Below are 19,723 nucleotides of genomic sequence, written 5' to 3'. Positions count from 1 at the left end.
TGACGATGCAAAACCACCTGCTGCACACATTACAAAGGCACGGCTGCAAAAGAAGACGTTAAGGGTACTGGACTGGCCTGCCTGCAGTCCTGACCTGTCCCCAATAGAGAATTTTGAAAGGAAAAATGTGACAACGACGACCCCGTACTGTTGCACATCTTAAGACGTGTTTGCAGGAAGAACGAGACAAAATAAAAGCTGAAACACTAAATCACTTGGTCTCCTCAGGGCCAAAACGTCTTTTAAGTGTGGTGAAAAGGAACGGCAACATTACAAAGTGGTAAATTCTTTACCGTCCCAACTTTTTTTGGAATGTGTTGCAGACTTCAAATGCAGGAATGGATGTTTATTAATAAATGAAATGAAGTTGAGCAGATAAAACATGAAATATCTCAGGTTCATCCTGTCTGCAATCAAATAAAAGTCAAAGTAAATGTAAGAACTTAAAATAAACTACAGTGTATCACAAAAGTGAGTACACCCCTCACATTTCTGCAGATATTTAAGTAATCTTTTCATGGGACAACACTGACAAAATGACACTTTGACACAATGAAAAGTAGTCTGTGTGCAGCTTATATAACAGTGTAAATGTATTCTTCCCTCAAAATAACTCAATATACAGCCATTAATGTCTAAACCACCGGCAACAAAAGTGAGTACACCCCTAAGAGACTACACCCCTAAATGTCCAAATTGAGCACTGCTTGTCATTTTCCCTCCAAAATGTCATGTGACTCGTTAGTGTTACTAGGTCTCAGGTGTGCATAGGGAGCAGGTGTGTTCAATTTAGTAGTACAGCTCTCACACTCTCTCATACTGGTCACTGAAAGTTCCAACATGGCACCTCATGGCAAAGAACTCTCTGAGGATCTTGCGCTACAAGAAGATTGCCAACACCCTGAAACTGAGCTGCAGCACAGTGGCCAAGATCATCCAGCGTTTTAAAAGAACAGGGTCCACTCAGAACAGACCTCGCGTTGGTCGTCCAAAGAAGCTGAGTGCACGTGCTCAGCGTCACATCCAACTGCTGTCTTTGAAAGATAGGCGCAGGAGTGCTGTCAGCATTGCTGCAGAGATTGAAAAGGTGGGGGGTCAGCCTGTCAGTGCTCAGACCATACGCCGCACACTACATCAAATTGGTCACCCCAGAAGGAAGCCTCTTCTGAAGTCTCTACACAAGAAAGCCCGCAAACAGTTTGCTGAAGACATGTCAACAAAGGACATGGATTACTGGAACCATGTCCTATGGTCTGATGAGACCAAGATTAATTTGTTTGGTTCAGATGGTCTCAAGCATGTGTGGCGGCAATCAGGTGAGGAGTACAAAGATAAGTGTGTCATGCCTACAGTCAAGCATGGTGGTGGGAATGCCATGGTCTGGGGCTGCATGAGTGCAGTAGGTGTTGGGGAGTTACATTTCATTGAGGGACACATGAACTCCAATATGTACTGTGAAATACTGAAGCAGAGCATGATCCCCTCCCTCCGGAAACTGGGTCGCAGGGCAGTGTTCCAGCATGATAATGACCCCAAACACACCTCTAAGACGACCACTGCTTTATTGAAGAGGCTGAGGGTAAAGGTGATGGACTGGCCAAGCATGTCTCCAGACCTAAACCCAACAGAACATCTTTGGGGCATCCTCAAGCGGAAGGTGGAGGAGCGCAAAGTCTCGAATATCCGCCAGCTCCGTGATGTCGTCATGGAGGAGTGGAAAAGCATTCCAGTGGCAACCTGTGAAGCTCTGGTAAACTCCATGCCCAGGAGAGTTAAGGCAGTTCTGGGAAATAATGGTGGCCACACAAAATATTGACACTTCAGGAACTTTCACTAAGGGGTGTACTCACTTTTGTTGCCGGTGGTTTAGACATTAATGGCTGTATATTGAGTTATTTTGAGGGAAGAATAAATTTACACTGTTATATAAGCTGCACACAGACTACTTTTCATTGTGTCAATGAAAAGATATACTTAAATATCCCATGAAAAGATATACTTAAATATCTGCAGAAATGTGAGGGGTGTACTCACTTTTGTGATACACTGTATATAAAAAACTTGTTTTATTATTTGCTTTTTCCATGCCGTCCCAATTTTTTCTGATTTGGGGTTGTAAATGTGCAATAAAAATGCATTAAAAAGACCCATGTTACCTTTCCTTTCCGTAAAAGTCTTCTAAGCTCCACTCGGTCCAGATGCCACCCAGGGTTTGTGCCGGTGTTATCATGCCCAATGCGAATCTTTTCAATGATATCACCTATATCCTCTAGCTACACATGCATAGTTTCACCAAACACATCAACATACCATGTTTGTTTGTTTGTAAAAAAGTGTGCAATAATATAATATACTAGTGATGCACATACAGACAGATGACAGGTTTTTTATATATATTTTGTTTATGCATTTTCTCCCCTTTTTCTTCCTTTTTTTTAGCACGTCCAATTGCCCGATTGTGTCATGCTTCCTCCCACCAATGCCGATCCTCACTCTGATTGAGGAGAACGAAGCTAACCCACGCCCCCTCCGACATGTCACCTACACTTTGACAAGTGCATATGCGGATCAGCACAGTGTACGGAGAGACACACCCTGACAGCACTCTTTTCCCATCTCTGTGCAGGCGCCATCAATCAGCCAGCAGAGGTCGTAATTGCTTTAGTTATGAGAGAGTCCCTATCCGGCTTTTTTACTATCCCACTCCTATCTGAACAACAGGCAATCATTGTTCATCATTGCTCAGCCCAGCCGGCAGGCAGAGCTGAGACTCGATACGATGCATTTGAGTTCCCAGCTCTGGTGTTCCAGCGTGTGTTTTTTACTTTTATATTTGTGTATTTGTAAGATGTTGGGACACCAAGAATTGACAAAGCCCTGGTATGCTTTGGCATTTACTATACAACTCACTTAAAATGTACTAAAGAGACAGAAAACCAATAGTTTAAAATATAATTGAATTAGTATTATGTTTAATTATGATCTTATACAGTACAGCAGTGGTTCTTAACCAGGGGGCCGAGGCCCACTAGGGAGCTTCAGTGAGTCTAGGAAGGGTCCCGTTGAGAAAAGTGAAAAAGAATCACATGTGATGGGATGAGGAAATCTATAGGCTATTGGCATATGGGAGATTTCTTGTGATGCTATATAGATCAACTGTTTATAGCAAAAATGTTGATCCAGATCACAATACCATTGGGTACCAATATTTATTAGGATTTTAATGTCATGTTTTACACTTTAGTTACATTCATGACAGGAGCGGTAGTTACTTATTACACAAGATTCATCAGTTCACAAGGTTATATCAAACACAGTTATGGACAATTTTGTATCTTCAGTTCACCTCACTTACACGTCTTTGTACTGTGGGAGGAAACCGGAGCTCCCGGAGGAAACCCACATGGACACAGGGAGAACATGCAAACTTCACACAGAAAGGACCCAGACCACTCCACCTGGGGATCGAACCCAGGACCTTCTTGCTGTGAGGTGACAGTGCAACCCAGAGTCACTGTGCCACCCCCAATACCATTTGTCATCCTTGCTAAAATTGTCAAGGGGTTGACAGAATTTTTTTTGAACAAAGGTTGTCTAAGCAACAAAAGGTTAAGAACCGCTGTTATACATGTCTCTTAAAACCATAGTATTTGGTATCATTTTTACACTTCATCACCCTGAAAGGCACAATTCCCACCAGACCAGAAATATGCTATCAAATACATGAGCAATTAAAAGTTACGTTCACTTACTCACTGTCTTAACCGCTTATCCAATTAAGGTTGCGGAGGAGGGAGGGGGGTGCTGGATCCTATCCCAGATTTTCAATGGGTGCAAGGCACACAGTGTAACACCCTGGACGGGGCACCAGTCCATCGCAGGGCAGACACACACACACACACACATTCACCTATAGGACAATTCAGTGTCTCCAGTTAACCTGGCCGCATGTTTTTGGACTGTGGGAGGAAACCGGAGCTCCCGGAGGAAACCCACGCTGATACAGGGAGAACATGCAAACTCCGCACAGAAAGGACCCGGACCGCTCCGCCTGGGGATCGAACCCAGGACCTTCTTGCTGTGAGGTGACAGTGCTACCCACCGACCCTTCCCTCTGAAAGTACAATTACATACGAGCAATGCCAGTAAAAAGACCTCCTTAAATTTGTGGCCTGTCTGTATGTACAATACAGTTTTAATTAAGTAAAAGCATTATACGTGTTGTTCTGACCTCCACAATGAACATGTCCTCCGCTCCCCTCTCAAAGTACATGCGCCTTTCTCTTTTATTCACACAGAGAGATTTCTGCTGAGTACAAACTCCGTTTTCACCATAAAGAACGATAAAGATGTCCGCATCTGTTCCTGCTCCGAATATATCACTGGTGAACAATTTTATTTCATATGGGACATCTGTAAACGAAAGGAAGAAAAAAACTTAACTGTTTATAAACATGGGTGTTCAGTGTTAGCTTTACTTAAATGACTTTATGCACTGTATATTCAGATCCACCATTAATTCATTCATTTATTGTCTGTTTAACCAGCGCTTCATCCCTTTTCAGGGTTGCTGAGGGTATGATTCAAGGGTAGAAAACACCCTGGACAGACACATACTCACACTCACACACACACACACACACACCTACCCAAAGGCAAATTTGTTTATTTAGTATTTCCAATTAACCTGACTGCATGTCTTTGGACTGTGGGAGGAAACCGAAGCTCTCAGAAGAAACCCACATGGACACGGGGAAAACATGCAAACCCCGGACAGATAGAACCCTTTCCAGGACCTTTCTGCTGTGTGGTGAAAGTTATACCCGCCGAGCCACCGTGCCGCCCTTGATGTTAAGCTATTGGGTCGGCGTGTAGAGAGCTATCCAAGAAAACATGCAGTATTGGCAGTATTGAAAGGGTCTAAATACGTTTGCTAGTAAAATTTCAGAAAGTCTAAAAACGTAGTCAAAATAAAATCAAAGAGGTCCAGGGGTCTTAAAAATGAATATACTAGGATCTGTATACACAGTGTATATGATACATATATTACATGGTGTGTATGTCTCAGTCTGCAATTCAGCTGGGTACAAATCCCTAAATAACGCCCCATCATCTTCTCCCTTATCTAGCCAGCGGCCACATGGGAAACACAGTTTCAGACCCTGGGAGGGGGCATTAATCTTCCCCCAGTCCAAGAACCAACCACAACCACCTGCATGAGGAAGAAAAATGAGTGTTATGGTCAAATGAACTAATTAGTGTATTTAGATTTGTTAATTTATATGGCCACCATAAAAGCAGTCATAAAAGTGGTGCAGTGGTGAATTACACTAGCCCACATCTGCTGGGATCCAGGGTTCAAATCCCCAGCTGTGCCATCAGCCTGACGGGCATCTCCATACCTGACGGGCATCTCCTTACCAAAATTATTTTATTAATTAATTCACTGTTTGTTTTACCATCACTTTATCTTGGTCAGGGTTGCAGTGGGACTGATTTTTTGGGTGAAAGGCAGGAAACACCCCAGACAGCTCAGCAGTCCATCACAGAGTTAATTCCAATTAACCTGATTGGATGTTCTTGGACTAGTGTAAGGAAACCTGAGCACCCAGTGGAAACCCATGTGGAGACACAAAGAACATGCAAAGGACCATGTCTGCCCAGCCGGGGAATTGAACCCAAGCCCTTAACTATTGTGAGAAAACAGCACTACCCACTGCACCAAAATGCTGCCCCCCTTACCAAAATTGTCATGGCCGATTCTGATTCTTTGAAGCTCTCCAAGATTAACAGCTTCCACAGTAAACTCGTCAATCATTCCTTTCTCAAATTTATTTTTGTGAGTTTTACTCGCCTTCAGTTGAATGAGACCTGTAACATGTAAACAGGAAGAGAAATGGAGGGTAGATGATGTGTCAGAAGGGTACGTGTCGTTTGCTCTTCAAAATGTAAAATCTTTTGACTTGTTTGGCAGAACAAAATGCTCAAACAGTTATTTTTAAGTTGTTTTTCTTTTGCTAACTTTGCTGATTTATGACTTTTAACCTGTGTCATCATACTCTCCGTAAAGAACTACAAACACATTGGCGTCCGTTCCAGCATATTTCTTCTCCCCGGTTTTGATTTGTATTGTGTATGTCGTTGACATTGCTGTAAAAAAACATCAACAATGAATACTGAGTGTTGCTTTAACACAGTCATTTACACCAATCAGCCATAACATTATGACCACCTCCTTGTTTCTACACTTACTGTCCATTTTATCAGCTCCACTTACCATATAGAAGCACTTTGTAGTTCTACAATTACTGGCTGTAGTCCATCTGTTTCTCTACATACTTTTTTAGCCTGCTTTCACCCTGTTCTTTAATGGTCAGGACCACCACAGAGCAGGTATTATTTAGGTGGTGGATCATTCTCAGCACTGCAGTGACACTGACATGGTGGTGGTGAGTTAGTGTGTGTTGTGCTGGTATGAGTGGATCAGACACAGCAGTGCTGCTGCAGTTTTTAAACACCTCACTGTCCCTGCTGGACTGAGAATAGTCCACCAGCCAAAAATATCCAGCCAACAGCTCCCTGTGACCACTGATGAAGGTCTCGAAGATGACCAACTCAAACAGCAGCAATAGATGAGCGATCGTCTCTGACTTTACATCTACAAGGTGGACCAACTAGGTAGGAGTGTCTAATAGAGTGGACAGTGAGTGGACACATTATTTAAAAACTCCAGCAGCACTGCTGTGTCTGATCCACTCATACCAGCACAATACACAATAACACACCACCACCATGATAGTGTCACTGCAGTGCTGAGAATGATCCACCACCTAAATAATACCTGCTCTGTAGTGGTCCTGTGGGGGTCCTGACCATTAAAGAACAGGGTGAAAGCAGGCTAAAAAAAGCATGCAGAGAAACAGATGGACTACAGTCAGTAATTGTAGAACTACAAAGTGCTTCTATATGGTAAGTGGAGCTGATAAAATGGACAGTGAGTGTAGAAACAAGGAGGTGGTTTTAATGTTATGGCTTATCTGTGTATATGCTTAGGAGATCATAAAGAGTTCTGATAACCTTTCTGCTCCAGTCCTAGGGTAGCTCCTGAACCCTCCTCATCATCATCATCATCCCTTTTCATAAAGGCCTCATCCACAGGCACCAGCTCTCTGCCAATCTGGCCATCGTCTTCATCGACAGCCAGCCAGCGGTTACAGGGGAAGTAGTACCTGTATCAGGATTTAAACATACAGTAGATGTAGGTACTTATGTACGTATATAACATGTATAACCTTTTGTGACTCATACAATTTAAATGACAGACCATTTTATTTGTTGGGTGAATGAAATGCACTTACACATAAACAATGAACAGAAATAGATAAAACCCAAAACAATATACACTTAACGTCAATTGGTTTTGGGACTGGCATTGAGTTTCAAGGTATTTTCTCCTATAAGGATGTTTGGGAAACCTGTTAATGTGTTCCATGGTCCCGTGGAACTGCATATATTTTAGGTTTATGTAAAATAATGGGGTTGTTTTTGACACTTATACACTAAAATAAAATAATTTTAAAATAATATAAAAACACTGAAATAAAAAGCTGATTCTCACAATTTCTCAGAACCTCGAGCTGTAACACAAGTTCAAAAGTGAAACAGGAGGAAAATCCAGCTGAACCCAGATACATGTGGAGTGGATCTGATGGTTATTCCACACAAATGCAGATTTGTCTCATATTCACACTTCGATGACGTTTTACCGCTCAAGCCGAGCCCTGAACAAAGCGACTGTTCATTGTTCATTTGAAATTAAATAAATAAATAAAAAAATAAAAAACTCAACACGTTGAGTTTAAGGGTGCAAATTCCTCGACAAAGGGCGTTGAGTTTAAAAGATTTTTAATTTAGGGGACGTTGAGTTACAAGATACCACTGTATTAATATCAACCCTTGGCACACCACCACCCATCTGGCTTAAGTACAACTTTAACTCTTCTGGGAAAGCTGTAATACAAGTCCTGAAGGGTTTGTGGCAGTCCTGAAGGGTTTGTGGCAGTCCTGATGGGCTGTTAAAGGTTTAAAGATGCTTAAACACAGTGATTAGAGAAGCCATGAATGAGCTTGACAGTAACACGGTGGTCATCACGTCATGCCTTAATAAATGTAAGCAGTAGCCCTGGGGGATTTGTCATCATTCTGTATGAGACTAACAGCATTTGAAATAAACATGTCACATAATTATATTTGGAAAATTGGATTTATCATTCATTTGATTGTGAGCATCCTTGTTAATTGCTAATTTGATCTGGTTCTGTATTCTGGACAGAAAAAGAGGCTTACTGGAACTCAGCTGAGGTTCCATTATGCTGTATAGAGGGCGGAGAGTAAACAGCGGCCAAAAGCTCCTTTGATCTGAGCCCTCAAATTGTATTTTATTTTGTCCATTTTAAGAATAATATAAATTGATAACAATATGTTGGAAAAATTAGTGATAGCTCAGTGGTTAATGTAATTAATGTAATGAAGCTTGAACTTCAGAATTTATTATTTATTTTATTTATTACAGAATTGTATTTATGTACAAATTTGATCTCACCTCACTTTTGTCTCTCTGGCACTCTGGTCAAAAACCATGTACCAGAGATGTTCACAATCACAAAATACAAGTCCGAGTTGAGTCACGAGTCTTTTGGCTAGAGTCAGAGTCAAGTCACGAGTCAATATAATATACACAAAACATATATTGGAAATGTAGCGTAGAAATAAACAAATAATCTTTAAGTTCAGATAAAAAACCACAACAGATTAGCGACTGTACTTTGCCATTATACTTTGTGCCTTTACTTTCCTAGGTACCAGTTAAAAGCTTAAACTGACGTTTTGTTTTCATTGCAAATTACGGCACATCGGCCAAAATCCAAACACAGCAAAATATCCATAATACTGCTTACCTTAGCTTATGTTCTTCCAGATGCTATTAAATTTATAAGCGTGTGTCCCATTAGAAATAGAATCCGTTATTTTGTAAACGTGCTTATAATTAAAAACCTCCAAACCTTTCCCGGTTGTGAAGTAAAACACGAACTCGTTAGAAAGCCGATCAAGCGTTTCATTAACACGTCATCTGTGTGACGCAAACTAAATAAATGCAAATAACAGCATTTCTTACTAAAAATTTAAATCTGAAGGTCTGATTGGTTCAGAAAGCGTTCACACTACGTATGGTATTCCACCATTTTAAGTGAGATTCATATTCAAAGGAGGGAGTAGGGAGTGACGCTTCATCACTATACTGGAAGCTGGCTGGAACATTTACACATTGCATGCTTTGCGGGTTAAGATGGCCGAAGCGTTATTATTATTAGAGAGCAGAAATGACACGATCAGAATGATGTCGGATCATATATATATATAATTATCACACGTAACTAATGTTGCTGACTTTTGTTGTCTACGAGTCATTTTTTGCATCACGAGTCGAGTCCGAGTCATTTGAAACGAGTCCGAGTCAAGTCTGAAGCTATGTGTGCCCCATCTCTGCCATGTACTGGAACATGTGTAACACCGTCCACAGTGAAGCAAATTTTACATCAACATGAGATTAAATGCTGCTGTGCTAGAGAGAATCCCATGCTCTGTTTTGTCCATTTAATAGACTAGCGATTACGCTAGCGATCACGCTTTATGCTGGCAATTTTTGATCCTAGGCTCATGGTGATGTTAATCTTACTTGAATGTGAGTCTCCCTCAATTTCTTCTTATTTTTTAGACCTCTTTTTTAAGTTATTTTTAAATTACATCTGACCAACCAGACACAATTCCTCTTAGTATATTTATTTATTTATTAGGATTTTAACGTCATGTTTTACACTTTGGTTACATTCGTGACTGGAACGGTAGTTATTCGTTACATTCATCAGTTCACATCAGTTCACATGTTTTAATATTAAACACAGTCATAGACAATTTTGTATCTCCAATTAACCTGACTGCATGTCTTTGGGGAGGAAACCCATGCAGACATGGGGAGAACATGCAAACTCCACACAGAAAAAACTCAGACTGTCCCACCTGGGGATCGAATCCAGGACCTTCTTGCTGTTAGGCGACAGTGCTACCCACTGAGCCACCGTGCCAGCCCCTCTAAGTATAAGTCAAAAGTTTTGGTTTCTTCTCAACCTTGACAAGAGACCTTTGTTCCATGTACTTTTTAATAGGTGCAGTCAGACTATACTGGGCGTGTGGTGAACCAGCCCTCCTTGTTATATTAAGGGTTGTGCAGGTAGGTGTCTCCAATTATTTTGCCCCGTGCTTTGAAAATGCATCTCTCTTAAATGCTAAATTCACTTTAAACCTGTTCAGCAAACTGGAAGTCAGAATTATTAACAAAAGATGATTTGATAAAACCTTAGTAAAGGATGAAAGTTTAGTTAATACTGTATATCTCTGAAATTAACTTACGTGGTGTCATTTTTAGTGTCTAAAATCTCAACTCGGTCCAGGTACCAGGATGAGCTGCCATAGCTGTTGTCATGATGGATTCTTAGCTTAGTTAAAGGCCCCAGTTCAACTGCTTTTATGGTAAACACGTCCTCCTGGAACACACAAACAACTGAAGTATCCAGCTGCCATGCTGAATATTTATGGACTGGTTACTGTTAGTATCAACGTCAACAAAAATGGCCTGAACATTTTTCTCTCTCAGTGTCTTCACATCTTCAAACAGTGCTATGGGTAGCGTGTTGCATTAGACATGATTGAAAAAGCCCTGATTAATGCATGGCTTTAATTATTAACTAGCTGGCATTAAAAGAAGAGTCAGAGTATACCACAACATCTACTTTGAATAACAGGTGGGACTCTATCAGGTTTCCCAGTTTCTTCCTGTCGGATAGAGGCCAGTCCCACTGAGAGTAATACTCATCTCAAAGCCAGCTCAGGGAAAGCAATTAAGAAAAAGGTTGAACAATAAAGGTTAAATAATGCAAACTAAGTCTTACTTACTTGGCCACGCTCAAATTTATTAAGCTTGTTAGATTTCTTCAGTGGACGCTCCCCAGTGTCACCATTCTCACCATAGACATTGATGTAAACATTGGAATCGGTTCCTGCCCCCCACATGGTCCCGGTAAAGACACTGACTTCATATATATTTTCTGTGGGTTGAAACCCCAAATGATTATTTACAAGGATGGGTTGTAAAAAAAAAAACCAACAAGTACATACACCGATCAGCCATAACATTAAAACCACCTCCTTGTTTCTACACTCACTGTCCATTTTATCAGCTCCACTTACCATATAGAAGCACTTTGTAGTTCTACAATTACTGACTGTAGTCCGTCTGTTTCTCTGCATGCTTAGTTAGCCTCCTTTCATGCTGTTCTTCAATGGTCAGGACCACCACAGAGCAGGTATTATTTAGGTGGTGGATCATTCTCAGCACTGCAGTGACACTGACATGGTGGTGGTGTGTTAGTGTGTGTTGCACTGGTATGAGTGGATCTGACACAGCAGTGCTGCTGGAGTTTTTAAATAATGTGTCCACTCACTGTCCACTCTATTAGACACTCCTACCTAGTTGGTCCACCTTGTAGATGTAAAGTCAGAGACGATCGCTCATCTATTGCTGCTGTTTGAGTTGGTCATCTTCGAGACCTTCATCAGTGGTCACAGGGAGCTGTTGGCTGGATATTTTTGGCTGGTGGACTATTCTCAGTCCAGCAGGGACAGTGAGGTGTTTAAAAACTCCAGCAGCACTGCTGTGTCTCATCCACTCATACCAGCACAACACACACTAACACACCACCACCATGTCAGTGTCACTGCAGTGCTGAGAATGATCCAGCACCTAAATAATATCTGCTCTGTGGTGGTCCTGTGAGAGTCCTGACCATTGAAGAACAGCATAAAAGGGGGTAACAAAGCATGAAGAGAAAAAGATGGACTACAGTCAGTAATTGTAAAACTACAAAGTGCTTCTATATGGTAAGTGGAGCTGATAAAATGGACAGTGAGTGTAGAAACAAGGAGGTATGCATTGGAAAAAGGTGTGTCAAGGTTAAAATAAGAAATTAAACATTTAAATACGTTTTACCTTCAAACTCTTCATTGTCTTCAGGTAAAAGCTCCACTATCAGCTCCCCATCTCCCTCATCCTCAGCCAGCCAACCATTACAAAGAAAAGTAAAAGTCTTTACTACTTCCTGCATTATTTCTTCAACCTCCTTTTCATCCTCCTCATCCCTCTTTTTTTTCTTTTTGTGTTTCTTCTTGTCCTCTTTCTTCTCCTTTCTCACCATGGTCATGACCAGGTACTGTACATCAACCTTTTCTAAGAACCATCCAGAGCCGATTCCTGATCCATCATGACCAATGCGAATCTTAAATATGTTTCCTACATCCTTCGCTTCAACCTTTTTCAGAGAAAACACAAACGTAATTAGTGTGTTAGTTTTTAAAATGCTTCATTTATGAGGGGTGGGTATCTAATCAGGTTTGTGACATCAGGGGTAAGAGCTACAGAACAGGGTTTAACAAGAGTTTTCAGGTAATGGTAAGATGCTTCATGCTGCATGCCACTGGAGAGCGAGCATCAATGGGGGACAATAGGCAGATTGGGTAGATTAACAACCAGGCATGCAGCTGCATTTTAAATCAGTTACAAGGGTCTGATGGTGGACATAGGACGACCTACTGGAGGATGAGTTGCAGTAGTCCAGTCTTAAAATAACAAGGGACAAAACAGAAACCTAAGAGGCTTTCATCAAAGAAATGGTCAAATCTTTTACATGGTTCACACAGAAACTAAATAATAAGGTAAGAATAGCAACATTAACCTAGAATGATAGCTGGCTATCAAGAACTACTCCATAAAGTTGAAATACTATGATTCTGGAGTCTAATTTGTCTTTTCTTTTTTTTTTTTCTTTTTATTTATGCGTTTTCTCCCATTTTCTCCCAATTTAGTCAATCTGTCATCCGCTGCTGGGGGATCCCTGATTGCAGTCGAGGTGGGTATATTGCTGCTCACGCCTCCTCCGACCCGCGCACAGCCCTCAGCGGAACCTTTTATCACCCATGCATTCTGCACAGGCGCCAGGCTATCTGCCAATCAGGGTCCTTACCCAGTGTTTGAAGACCCCACCGACATAGTCCGGTCATCCCGCCCTAGCAGAACTGTGTCTCCTGCAGGCACTGCCAATTACGCCCACTAGATGGCGCCCAGCCGACCGCTGGCAACACCGAGTTTCGAACCGAGGAGTTCAGAATTTTGGCACTGGTGTGCTAGCGGAATATCCTGCTGCGCCATTTTTTTAAGATTATTTTATTCCTTGGTTCTATGAGAATCTTGGCTTGAAGACGTACCACCATTTGTAAGTAAGTAAGTTTGTACAGTAACCATCTTCGTTAAATGTGTTATGTTTAGTGCCCTGTTGTGCCCTGTTTTGTTGGCTTGTTGTAGATAGTGGGAGGTATCTGTTGTATCTGTTCAGATCTTCATGCTTTTGCAACTGGCTTAAAAGCAATTGAAAATAAAGAGTGCTGCTTCCTACAATTTAAAGAGCAGAAATCTACATAAACTAAGTGTAGCTGTGTTTATTCTAAAGGTGATGCACTGACATGTTAAGAGGCATGCAAAAATAAAAGCAGAGACCTGATAGTCTGATGGCAAGAAGAACGGAATGAGTTGAATTTTATTATCATTGAAATGCTAAGAGAAATGGAGTTTGAATAAGTTTTCAATACTTCATTTTAAATAACTGAACTGAACTAATAAGCTAAAACAGTGCAAATATTTTATGCCAAATGACACTAAAATGAAACTGTCAAGTATTACAAGCATTGGTCATTACCTTGAATATCTCAGTAGTACCTCTTTCAAAGTTATTTGACCTGCTTTTCAATGTTATAACTTCTGTTTTCCCCTGGTCTCCATATATCTGGATAAAAACATTGGCGTTCGTTCCTGCAGCCCAAACATCACCCGTCGCCACAGTAATCTCATAGTTTATCACTAAATGAAAACAAGAGAAAAATAGCTGAAATGTAGGCTGTCTTAACAAAAGTAATCAAATGATTACAAAATAAATATTTTAAAGCATGAAACAATGAATGTAAATACATTCTTCAATGTCAAGTATTTCGCTGGGGTAAAGCTCCACTTCGGTTTTGCCATCAGCCTCGTCTTCGGAGAGCCAGCGGTGACTTGGGAACATGTAGTGTTTGCCCTGGTTGGGCGCCTTGATCTGAACACTGTCCAAAAACCAGCCCGCCCTCATGCCTTCATTGGTGTGACCAATCAATAAACGACTGATCTACATAAACAAATAAACAAATCTTTTTAGACTTTGTTTATATGAGAATCTTTACAGAAATTATTCTACCACAAAGCCATACATACTTGTCCAATGTCAAAAGTGTCAACCGTGAAGATATCAACTCTCCCAGTTTCAAAGTAGTTCCGCAGGTCATTGATGGAAACAACCAGCATCATTTTACTGGTGTCACCTTTCTCACCATAAAGTTTCACGAAGACTCTGGAGTCTGAGCTGGCGCCACTGATGTCGCCGGTCTTCACTGTGATGTGGTAGCTAACGTCTGAAATCAGAAGATATATTTAATATGTATCGATTAAATCACTGGGATACATTCAGATGTTTCATTGCTCTTGTTTTAAGTCCTTTTAAGTCCTTTTCCTTGTTTTAAGCTCTTGTTTAAGACCTTGTGGATAAGATTTGCAGTACCATTAGGAAAGCATGTCTCTGTTTATGACCAGCTCCCTCAGACCATTATGAACTTACTCGCTACCATATCAGTGTTTGCTTTATTAGGGTGTCTGTACAGTCACAATAAATTTCATGCTTTTTATGACTTTTAATGTCATCTTAAATGTCATTTTATAGCATGATTATGTACTACACATAAACACCCTTGAAATTATATGTAGACAGTATCTTCATATTATTTATATTATTCCACATCATGAAAAAATAGGACAAAACATTATATTATTATAATTATTAATACCTTGGCAGTAAACTCTGTTAATATATTGTGCTAATATAGACATAGACAAAAATAAATGTATTCTCTACCTTAACATATGTGGCAAATAACTTAAAATACACAATAAATATTCTTTATGTTTGTACGAGGGATCTTGGGAATGAACAGCAAATTGAGTAAATGTTAGTAAAACATCTATGAATGTTTAAAAAAAAAGTACAAAAGTGGTACAAAAGTTAGCAATTGGACTTTTGCACCCCTCACTATGTGTATGAAATTTAACAATTTCAACTTTTTTTGACTGAATCATATGACACATAACACATAATTCGAACAGTTTGTAAAATCTAAAATCTAACAGCTAGGTTCACTTGGATCTGAAAGTCTAAATACTAGTTTCAAAAACTGTATAAACTATATAAATATATACACCATATAGTTGAAAGAACAGCCAGACATTTTAGAATGACTAAAAAATTCATACTAAACAGTCTCTGTCCATCAGCGTATGGAACCAGCTCCCGGACAATCTGGCCATCATCTTCATTCTGGTCAAGCCACCTTTAATAGTAAAAAGAAACTGTCATATAAAAAGCTAAAACTGTTAGTTAATATTTAAGCATTTCCTGGACATGATTTAAATTCATATGCTAATAAAAAATGTAATTGCAATCTATATTTTCTAAACATGCACGTGTGGGTGCCACACAGTTCCAGGGTCCAGCTGACCTGGGTTTAATCCTCACTTCAAGTTAGTGTCTGTGTTTTATCTGAGGTTTCTTTATATATCTCAAAATATGCTAAGCTAACTGACTAAATATTCCCTAGGTGTGATGGATTGGAGGCTATCACAATGCATTGAAGGCCTGTTTAGGGTGGTTGTACTGATTAGAACCCTGATTAGAGCAGAGCTATGAACAGAAGAAATATGTTACCTATTACATGGGAATTCTATAGCCTCAGATTCGGCCTGCCCATCTTCTTTGACCGCAACCTTGTCTAGGAACCATCCGCAGCCCCCTCCTCGCCCATCATGGCCAATTCGTACCCTGCGTACCTGTCCAATTGACACAGCCTCGATTATAAACTCGTCACCCTGTAAACAAACACAGTTGTAAAGTCTGAAAAACGAGACAGCCCAGCATGCTACCATATTAAAAAATCTGTTTCTAAAAACGCTGTTTGGATCAACCGTTAATACTTACTTTGCCCTTCTCAAACTTGTTGACATTATTCTTGCAGTTTACTAAAAGGCGATCACCTGTGTCTCCTAAATCACCAATCAAGCATAGGAAGACTGTGGCGTCCGTCCCACTTCCGCTGACATTTCCTGTATAGACTGTAACTCTGTACTTTATAACTGTTGAAAAAACAGATATGGCAAATTTAGAACAGATAAATTAGGAAAAAATGGTTTGGTGGGGGATTTGGGGAGCCAAGTATTGCAGTTTAGAGAATCAAAAACTGGAAAGACTTGACAAAGTTATGACAAGTGGTACGCATTAAGGATTTCTGAAGAATATCCATATTCCATTTAGAAAAGTGAAACAAACATCAAAACAGTCTTACACACACTATGTTACTAATTTGTTGAGATAATAATAGAACAATAATAAAACCCAGATACTCATATTTAGTTGGACGACTTTTTGAACTCCACTGTATATAAACCACATCTTTCATTTCAAAGACATTAAGTACAGCCAAATACACAGAACCAATCCAGTGACAGTGCAGATGCAACCAAATTGCCTATTGCATTATTTACTTTATGTTGGCCTGGCAGTTATGAAAGCATTCTTAAAAAATGTCTGGGCATCTTGCCTGCCAGTGGTTCCTGGACAAAATCTCCTGTGGCAGTGAGCTCTCGTATGACTTCGTTGTCATCTTCACTTGTATCTAGCCAGCGGTCACAAGGGAAATTGTATTTCTCCTTTGTTAACGTTTTCATCAGTGTCACCTTAGCAAACATAAATCCATACCAGTCAATACATACCAGAAGCTTAACTTTTGGAAAAGTATAAAATCCTAACATTTGTTATTGTTACATTTTCTTACCCGGTTTAAATGCCATCCTGCAAATGGATTTCGCTTCTCGTGAAAAATTCGCAGTTTTGTTAGCTTGCCAAGATCAGGTAATTCAATCTAAGAGTTAAAACCATTGATTAAATGTCTTTACCTTTAAAAAACGTTAACAGTTAATTTGACCTCTGAAACATAATAGTTACCATAAACTTATCAAGCTGACCCTGCTCAAAATTGTCTGTCTTGTTGTCCAACTTCATCTCATCAGACTTGCCATTCTCTCCATATATCTGAAGTATGATAGAGGCGTCTGTGCCTGCCCCAGAAATATCAGAGGTCCATATCCAGAGAGACCATGGGAACTCTGAGGAAAACAAACAGAATAACAGAATGTTGAACTAAGGATGATTGTTGCATTACTGGTAGAACCTAATCAACCTAATCAATGAAAAGAGCCAAATAATAATACTAATGTGATCAATTTATTGTGAATTTGATTGTTGGGAATGTTCCGGAATAAAAAACTGGATGTCGTGTAATTTTCTTTTACTTAATTCAGATAAAACAGAGGTTTTACTTGTTGGCTCTAAAGCTGCAAGAGACAAGTTGTCTAACCTGGTGCTAAACCTAAACTCTTTCTCTGTTACTCCCAGCCCAGATGTAAAAAACTTGGGTGTCACACTAGATTCAGATCTTTCCTTTGATACACACGTTAATAATATTACTAGATTTGCTTTCTATCATTTGCGTAATATTTCTAAAATAAGAAATATACTATCTGTTAATGACGCCGAAAAACTGATCCATGCGTTTATAACTTCTCGTTTAGATTATTGTAATGCTCTTCTAACTGGATGCTCTGGTAGATCCATACACAAACTCCAGTTAGTTCAAAATGCAGCAGCTCGAGTGCTAACTAGAACTAGAAAGTTTGATCATATCAGTCCTGTTCTATCATCTCCTCACTGGCTGCCAGTTAAATTCCGCATTGATTACAAAATACTTTTACTAACCTATAAAGCGCTACATGGTCTGGCTCCACAGTATCTGAGTGAACTTATTAATTACTACAACCCAGCGCGTCCACTTCGCTCACAAGATGCAGGATTACTTATAGTTGCTAGAATTAAAAAGACCACAGCTGGTGGAAAAACATTTTCTTACAAAGCTCCACAACTTTGGAATAATCTTCCTGCCTCTGTTCGGGATTCGGACACAGTCTTCATGTTTAAGTCTAGACTGAAAACATATTTATTTTCTCAGGCTTTTGATTAGTATAGACAAAGGCGCAGAGCTTGGGGGTTCTTGGTCATAGAAACTTGTGGTGATCAGGGATGTTGGGTTGCTGTCGTTCTGCCTTTCCTGTCCGATCACTCTGGTTTGGGTAGGGGAGGTGGACGCTGATGTCCTATGAAAGCCTTCATGACCTTGTTACCTGCTCGCTCTCCCTTTTAGTTATGCTGTATTATTTAGGGCTGCCGGAGTCTAAAACTCTCTGTAAAACTGTTTTTACTCAACTAGCATTGTACATTATTAACTACATTCTCTGTTGTTTTACCCCGAGGGCATTCTGATGGAAACCTGTTTACCCGCCGAGGTTAAGGATTAAAGTCGAGACTGCAGTGCCAACGATGCTGCTCCTGCCGGATGTGACGGGTCTGGAGTAATTGCACCAAGAATGACAAGAACTCACTACAGACTTTATTGAAGACTAGACCGAATAACAACTCTATTATTATTTATTTATCTATTTATTACCAGTTATAACTTTTAGTTCATTTAATTCTGTGTTTGTATGATTTGTGTAAATCCTATTTATTTAAAGTATCCTCCAGACCACCCAAGAAGGATGGGCCCTGCTGAGTCTGGTTCCTCTCAAAGTTTCTTCCTGTAATTTTCAAGGAGTTTTTCCTTGCCACAGTCGCCCTCGGCTTGCTCAACAGGGGTTTTTGTATCTGTTGGTCCTGGATTTTGTAAAGTTGCTTTGAGACAATGTCTATTGTAAAAAGCGCTATATAAATAAAGTTGACTTGACTTGACTTGATTTCCGGAAATGCAAAAAGAGTTGTTCTCATGATCTGTTCTTAAAAACATGTCTAGTTCAGATGTTAACAAAAGCTTATAATGAAAATAGAGCATAAATAGTGCAAAATACACCAACCAGGCATAACATTATGACCGGTGAAGTGAATAACACTGATTATCTCTTCATCCCGGCACCTGTTAGTGGGGGGGATATGTTAAGCAGCAGGTGAACATTTTATCCTTAAAGTTGATGTTAGAAGCAGGAAAAATGGGCGAGCGTGAGGATCTGAGCGAGTTTGACGAGGGCCAAATTGTGATGGCTAGACGACTGGGTCAGAGCATCTCCAAAACTGCAGCTCTTGTGGGCTGTTCCGGTCTGCAGTGGTCAGTATCTATCAAAAGTGGTCCAAGGAAGCAAAAGTGGTAAACCGGTGACAGGGTCATTGATGCACGTGGGGAGTGAAGGCTGACCCATGTGGTCCGATCCAACAGACGAGCTACTGTAGCTCAAATTGCTGAAAAAGTTAATGCTGGTTCTGATAGAAAGGTGTCAGAATACACAGAGCAGCACAGTTTGATGCATATGGGGCTGCAAAAGGGGGACCAACACAATATTGGGAAGGTGGTCATAATGTTATGCCTCATCTGTGTATGGTTA

General features: G+C 40.2%; 1 protein-coding gene across 1 annotated transcript in view; it reads right to left on the bottom strand.

Annotated features, from left to right (window-relative positions):
* Positions 1-19,723, bottom strand: part of loxhd1b (lipoxygenase homology PLAT domains 1b) — a 49,929-nt gene that overhangs the window by 18,548 nt on the left and 11,658 nt on the right. The window contains exons 11-28 of the mRNA XM_062998276.1: positions 17,244-17,404; positions 17,074-17,160; positions 16,840-16,975; positions 16,221-16,375; positions 15,951-16,111; positions 15,500-15,576; positions 14,411-14,607; positions 14,132-14,324; positions 13,863-14,023; positions 12,104-12,422; positions 11,011-11,162; positions 10,468-10,601; positions 7,078-7,229; positions 6,046-6,150; positions 5,734-5,871; positions 5,051-5,212; positions 4,232-4,413; positions 2,157-2,273 (exon numbers count right to left, since the gene is read on the bottom strand). Coding sequence (XP_062854346.1) covers positions 2,157-2,273; positions 4,232-4,413; positions 5,051-5,212; positions 5,734-5,871; positions 6,046-6,150; positions 7,078-7,229; positions 10,468-10,601; positions 11,011-11,162; positions 12,104-12,422; positions 13,863-14,023; positions 14,132-14,324; positions 14,411-14,607; positions 15,500-15,576; positions 15,951-16,111; positions 16,221-16,375; positions 16,840-16,975; positions 17,074-17,160; positions 17,244-17,404 — 2,789 coding nt within the window. The remainder of the gene's footprint in view (positions 1-2,156; positions 2,274-4,231; positions 4,414-5,050; positions 5,213-5,733; positions 5,872-6,045; positions 6,151-7,077; positions 7,230-10,467; positions 10,602-11,010; positions 11,163-12,103; positions 12,423-13,862; positions 14,024-14,131; positions 14,325-14,410; positions 14,608-15,499; positions 15,577-15,950; positions 16,112-16,220; positions 16,376-16,839; positions 16,976-17,073; positions 17,161-17,243; positions 17,405-19,723) is intronic.

This window comes from Trichomycterus rosablanca, chromosome 7 (genome assembly GCF_030014385.1).
Source record: "Trichomycterus rosablanca isolate fTriRos1 chromosome 7, fTriRos1.hap1, whole genome shotgun sequence".
In the NCBI taxonomy this organism is placed as follows: Eukaryota; Metazoa; Chordata; class Actinopteri; order Siluriformes; family Trichomycteridae; genus Trichomycterus; species Trichomycterus rosablanca.
The sequence above is the reverse complement of the archived record's forward strand: the minus strand, read 5'-3'. Positions and strand labels throughout refer to the sequence as shown.